Source organism: Pinus tabuliformis, chromosome 4_1 (assembly GCF_031772625.1).
Source record: "Pinus tabuliformis cultivar Carrire ecotype Pingquan chromosome 4_1, CPIR1, whole genome shotgun sequence".
NCBI lineage: Eukaryota > Viridiplantae > Streptophyta > Pinopsida > Pinales > Pinaceae > Pinus > Pinus tabuliformis.
Genome location: NC_142303.1, coordinates 718,835,521 through 718,841,184, shown reverse-complemented (window position 1 = coordinate 718,841,184; position 5,664 = coordinate 718,835,521). Strand labels below are relative to the sequence as shown.

The following is a 5,664-nucleotide window of genomic DNA, read 5'->3' as shown; positions in this document are numbered from 1 at the left end:
TCCCCAAAACTAATAAGTCCTCCTCCTTTGATGAATTTAGACCCATATCCCTATGCAATTGCATCTACAAAATTATAGCCAAGATCATAGCCAATCGCATAAAGCCAATCTTGTCCCTTCATATCTCCTAAGAACAATTTGCCTTTCTGCACAATAGACAGATTCATGAGGCGATTGGAACTGCCCAAGAACTTCTCCATTCAGTCCAGCTTCGGAAAATAAAGGGAATGATACTGAAGATAGACCTATCCAAAGCTTTCGATAGGGTCAACCGGCTTTACCTCTGAATCCTATTAACTCAAATAGGATTTCCTTATACCTTCATTAAGTGGATTATGAGCTGCATAACTAATGTCCCCTATAGTTTTCTAATAAATGGATCGGCCTCCCCTTTCTTTCATGCTGAAAGAGGACTTAGACAAGGGTGCCCCTTGTCCCCTTTATTGTTTCTTCTAATCATGGAGGGCCTAAGCAGAATTATAAAAGAAGAACATAGACAGGGGAGAATTAGAGGCATCAAAATCACTGAATTAGCTATATTGACTCATTTGTTCTTTGTGGATGATGTCCTCATCTTTCTCAATGGTAGCCTAGGAGACCTCACCGCTCTTCACCAAGCCATGGGCACTTTCCAGAAGGCCACGGGAATGGTAATGAATGAATCCAAATCCACCTTAACTACATCCGACTGTGCCCAAAATGAATTACAGTTCGCTCTTAGGAGATTTCCCCTTGTTACCTACCCTATAGAAGAAGGGTTGAGATATCTGGGATACTGTCTGAAACCCTTTGGCTATAGAATTGCAGATTGGATCTGGCTCATCACTAAGGTGGAAAAGCGCTTGAACATTTGGTACCACAAGTACCTCTCCAGAGCAGGCAGGTTGATATTGATTAAATCTGTTCTAGAAGCAACGCCTGTATACTGGATGACTTTTGCTTGGATTCCCAGGGGCATCCTGGACAGATTACAGAAAATATGTTGTTGTTTTCTATGGAAGGGGAATCAGGTAGGAAGAATCTTTGCTTGGACTAGATGGGAGACCCTGGCTCTACCCAAACGTTGGGGGGTTTGGGGGATTAAGAGATTGGACACTTTTTCTAAGGCACTAGCAGCAAAATTGGGGTGGCAACTTCTAAATAACTGCAATCTTTGGACAAAGGTTGTCACCTCAAAATATATCAGCCCTTCAAATCCTCTAGACTAGATTCGACATGGTTATCCAACTAATGGGAATATATCTATCATCCAGAAAGTAGTGACTAAAGCCTTGGATCTTATAAGAAGCGGTCTGACCTGGAGAATTCGATCGAGATCCCTAGTGCGCATAGGGGAAGACCCCTGGGTAGGCTGTGGCAATGCACACAGACTCCCAGATGAGCTGAGACTCTTTTTAGCAGAACAGGGGATAACTTACATCAGTCACATTACAGACAATGAGAGATCCTCTCTGGCTCAGCAGGCATGGAGAACGGGAGCAGCCCTAAACATCCCCCAGTGCTGGCAACAAGAATGGAGACACTACATTTCAGCTATAACGGAGGCCCATATAAGGATAACTGAAGGGGATGATGAACTCATATGGGCCTTCGCAAAACACGGTCTCTATGCCCCCAAGACTGGATATCTAGTCCTTATGGAACCCCTCAAAACGCCAGCCTCCGAGACTTAGTGGAATCTCATATGGAAACTCAAAGTAGCCCCTAGAACAAAGTTGCTACTGTGGTCCATCCTGAAAGACAAGGTCCCGACAGGGGCAAACCTCATGAAACGATATTTCGCAAGACCATTCTGGTGTCACATGTGTAAAAGCAACATCCAGGACACAGAACATCTCTTTCTAGTCTGTCCAACCTCGCAAGAGCTATGGAATGGTACCCTTGCATCGCTCTCTATTTGGAGCAAATGGCATGGAACCGCCTTAAAGGAGGCTTGGAACAACTGGTGGAAAGATTCCATTGGGAAGGAAAGAAATTTACCTTTGCTAATTTGCTGGCAATTATGGATAGCAAGGAATCAAATCATATTCCAGCAAAATCCACCCCACTGGCCTTCCATCCTTAACAAAGTGCTAGCAGAATACCAAATGATACTTGAAGAGTCCTCACATAACCAACACAGGAATATTGAGACGGAGGTCATTAACACTTACATTCCTTGGGCCTACTTTGATGGTTCAGCTCAGGCCTCGGGCTGTGGAGGCGAAGCAGTTATGCACTTAACAGAAACACACTCCTACAAAATTCAAATGGGACTTGGCAGGGGAACCAACAATTATGTTGAGCTTGTTACTGCAAAAAACCTCATCCATTATGTTTTATACAAACAATGCACAAATTTGCAACTATATGGGGACTCAAAATTGGTCATAAACTGGATCAACAAAAAACATACATGCAATGCATACACATTGACGCATATTCTGGATGAGATTCATAGACTTGTCTCCTTATTTGACTCTTTCATTTGTCATCATATTTAGAGGGAGCAGAACATTGTTGCTAATCTCTTATCCAAAGAAGTTGCGCTCAGGGATGACGACATTTGCCTGATTTGCGAGGAACTAGATGGGGTCATTTATCAACACTATCACAGGCCCTTTATAGACCCTGAAGCTCTCTGAAGCAACACTAGAAGCGGACATATCTCTTTATTTTTTATGATTATCATTTTGATTTATTTGTAAATAGTTATCAGAACTTAAAATGCCCTCTCTGTGAAGAGACGAACAGTTAATTATTTTTTGTTATCTTCACTCACTCCCTGCGAGGAGGACTGCACAGTTTCTCTTTTTGGTCAAGTACTGCCTCATCAAAGTAATGCGTATGCATATACAAAATGTTATTTTCACTTCTTAATGCAAATTAGGACTTTTTCTATGGGAAAATAAATAAATAAATTTAAGATGTATAATTATTTTAAAACTTTTTATAAATAAGAACAAGATTAGAAGTCCATTAAAAATAACTTGTATAATTATTTAATAATTTTTGTTATAACAATTATTATAAGTTTTTTATAAGTTTTATAATTATCTAATTACTCAAACAAAAAATAATATAAAATTATGATAAATAATGAATTTTATAATTACAATAATAATGAGTTTTATAATATTTTATTAAATTTAATAATAAATCTAATAACTATTTTATACCAGAGGAAGAAATAATATAAAATTAGGCACAATGCGTTCATACATGTAGATTGAACCAGAAGTGGATTACAAATGTAGATTGAACTAGAAGCGGATTACAAAAATTTGTAATGTAAACTAGTGAACTTAATGTTTTAGTTTGGTTTGAGCTGCGGCTCGTATACGACATCGCTTGAGCTGTTTCGACATCCAATTTTTCTTCGGCATCTTCCCCGTTTTCTCCTCGATCTCAGTCAGTTGCAGCCCTCAGAGGGTTTCCAACCGGTTCTCAGGCCGTAAAATCTTTAAATACCTCGTCTTTCGCAGGTGATCAGTCGCGGTTCCAGAGCTTGCTAGGGTTTCATCACTGGAATTTAAATCACGGGCTCAGAGCACACGAATTGAATCTGCGGTATAGATCTGGTGCAGATCTGCGTAAAATATGGCTCCGAGCTTTGCAAAAATAACTGGTGGCTCATCCGCCTCTGGAGGGCAATCTCCTGCCCATATCGTGAGTGAAGCCCTAGCTCCCACTATCCAAGTGGTCCAGGACTCACTCGATGAAGCTTTGAAGTTCTCCGAAAGTGCCCTAATTTGCCGGTTCAATGGTTTTTGGCCTCGGCTGATAGCACTCCACAATTGGATCTCGGAGGTATGGAAGCCTATCATTTCTGATGAAATTAATATCTACCCCTGTGCTAGAGGTTTCTTTATAGTAGATTTTGAAAATCCTGAAAGCAGACAATGTATTCTAGATTCCGGCCCTTGGTTTTGGGAAAAATCAGGCATATTCATGAAGCCATGGAACCCATCATTCGATCCCTCTACAGCAGTGATAACCTCAGCACCAGTTTGGGTGAGATTGCCAAGCCTACCCTTGCATCTCTGGAATCTCTCCTCGCTAAAAGCCATCGGAAATGCAATTGGGAAATTTTACTGCAGGTGCCCAGAAACAGAGGAATATGCCAGAACTACCTATGCACGCATCTGTGTGGAAATGGATTTCAGCGCCGGATTCCCAGCTGAAATAAACCTAACAAGTAAAGACTATGTGTGGAACCAGAAGCTTGATTATGAAAGTGTCCTCTTCAGATGTCGATCGTGCTTTGAGACGGGGCATCTAGCAAAAAATTGCCCAAAAGCCTCTGAGAAAAATTTTGCTAGAAAAAACCACCACAGATCTACATGGTGGGAAGGAGCACAAAAAGAACACTACACTGTCACCAAAGAAGAATATTCTAGAGAAAACTTTGAGTCACAAGAAATCAAGGAAGAAGGAAACAACTCTCAAAGCAAGCAAGGAGAAAGCCCACCCCAACAAATCAACAGTTATGAGGATTTGAATATTGCAGAAAATAAATCTTCATTTAACAGCAAAGCAGATCTCCTAAACCAAACTTCTCCGACTATAGATCGAGAAGCTAAGACACCAATGTCCCAAGAACCAGAAGAGATGAAGGAGATGCAAGACAAAGGAAGTTGGAAGACCGTAGAGAAAAGAAAGAAAGCTACAACACCAATCTCGCCAAGAAAGACGAGGAGCCAGACAAGTAAAAATTAAGAAAATTGTAGGTCCGATAGACCAATTTGGTCTCAGTGGACGTTAACCATCATCATCATCATCATCAATTTAAAATATTTGTCTCTTTTCTTAATGCTAAATATATTATTAATTTTAAAAAGATATCAACATACACAACAAATAGATGAAGACAAATAATTATTTTAACACTATTTATAAATGAGAATTAGACATTAAAAATAACTTCTGTAATGATTTAATAACCTTTTACAATGACTATTCTAACCTTTTTATAAGATTTATAATCATCTAATTAACCTAATGTTTTAGTTTTAATTTAAAATATTTGTCTCTTTTCTTAATGCTAAATATATTATTAATTTTAAAAAGATATCAACATACACAACAAATAGATGAAGACAAATAAGTATTTTAACACTATTTATAAATGAGAATTAGACATTAAAAATAACTTCTGTAATGATTTAATAACCTTTTACAATGACTACTATAATCTTTTTATAAGATTTATAATCATCTAATTACTTGAATGAAAAAATAATATAAAATTGCAGTAAATAATGAGTTTTATAAAAAAAAATTAGAGTTAGTAATGAGTTGTATCACTATTTTATACCCGAGCAAGAAATAATATAAAATTAAGCAGAACTGGTTCATACATGTAAATACATATGAATATTACTTTTAAATATGGAATGTAAATACACAAATATTACGGCCCGACGATCGCGCGCTGGAGATGGTTCTCTCCTGCCCCCGCCTCTGAAGCCCTGCTCGTCCCCGCCGAGCCTTGGCAGCCCTGCTGCCGGGCTTGCTGGCCCTTCCGAGCTCCCTCCGCTGCGCCCCTCTGCTTTCCTGGGCCTCCTGCCCGTTTTTTGCGTTTGGCTCGCCCTGTGGTAGCCCCCCGTCGCTGCTCTTTTTTTCTGGGCCTCCTGCCCTCTCCCTCTCGCTTTTGCCTGAGCCCTCTTTTCAATGGATCCTCAA

General features: G+C 39.5%; 1 protein-coding gene across 1 annotated transcript; it reads left to right on the top strand.

Annotated features, from left to right (window-relative positions):
* Positions 1 to 458: 458 nt before the first annotated feature.
* Positions 459 to 1,673, top strand: LOC149178147 (uncharacterized). The gene is made up of 2 exons (XM_089422005.1): positions 459 to 1,010; positions 1,254 to 1,673. The coding sequence occupies exons 1-2, from the start codon at positions 459 to 461 to the stop codon at positions 1,671 to 1,673; spliced, it is 972 nt and encodes a 323-aa protein (XP_089278131.1).
* The last annotated feature ends 3,991 nt before the right edge of the window (positions 1,674 to 5,664 follow it).

Coding starts and splice junctions, on each gene's coding strand:
- LOC149178147 (XM_089422005.1), top strand. CDS start 459: ATGGAGGGCCTAAGCAGAATTATAAAAGAAGAACATAGACAGGGGAGA. Junction 1,011..1,253: donor TTCTATGGAAGGGGAATCAG/GTAGGAAGAATC, acceptor TCTATCATCCAG/AAAGTAGTGACTAAAGCCTT.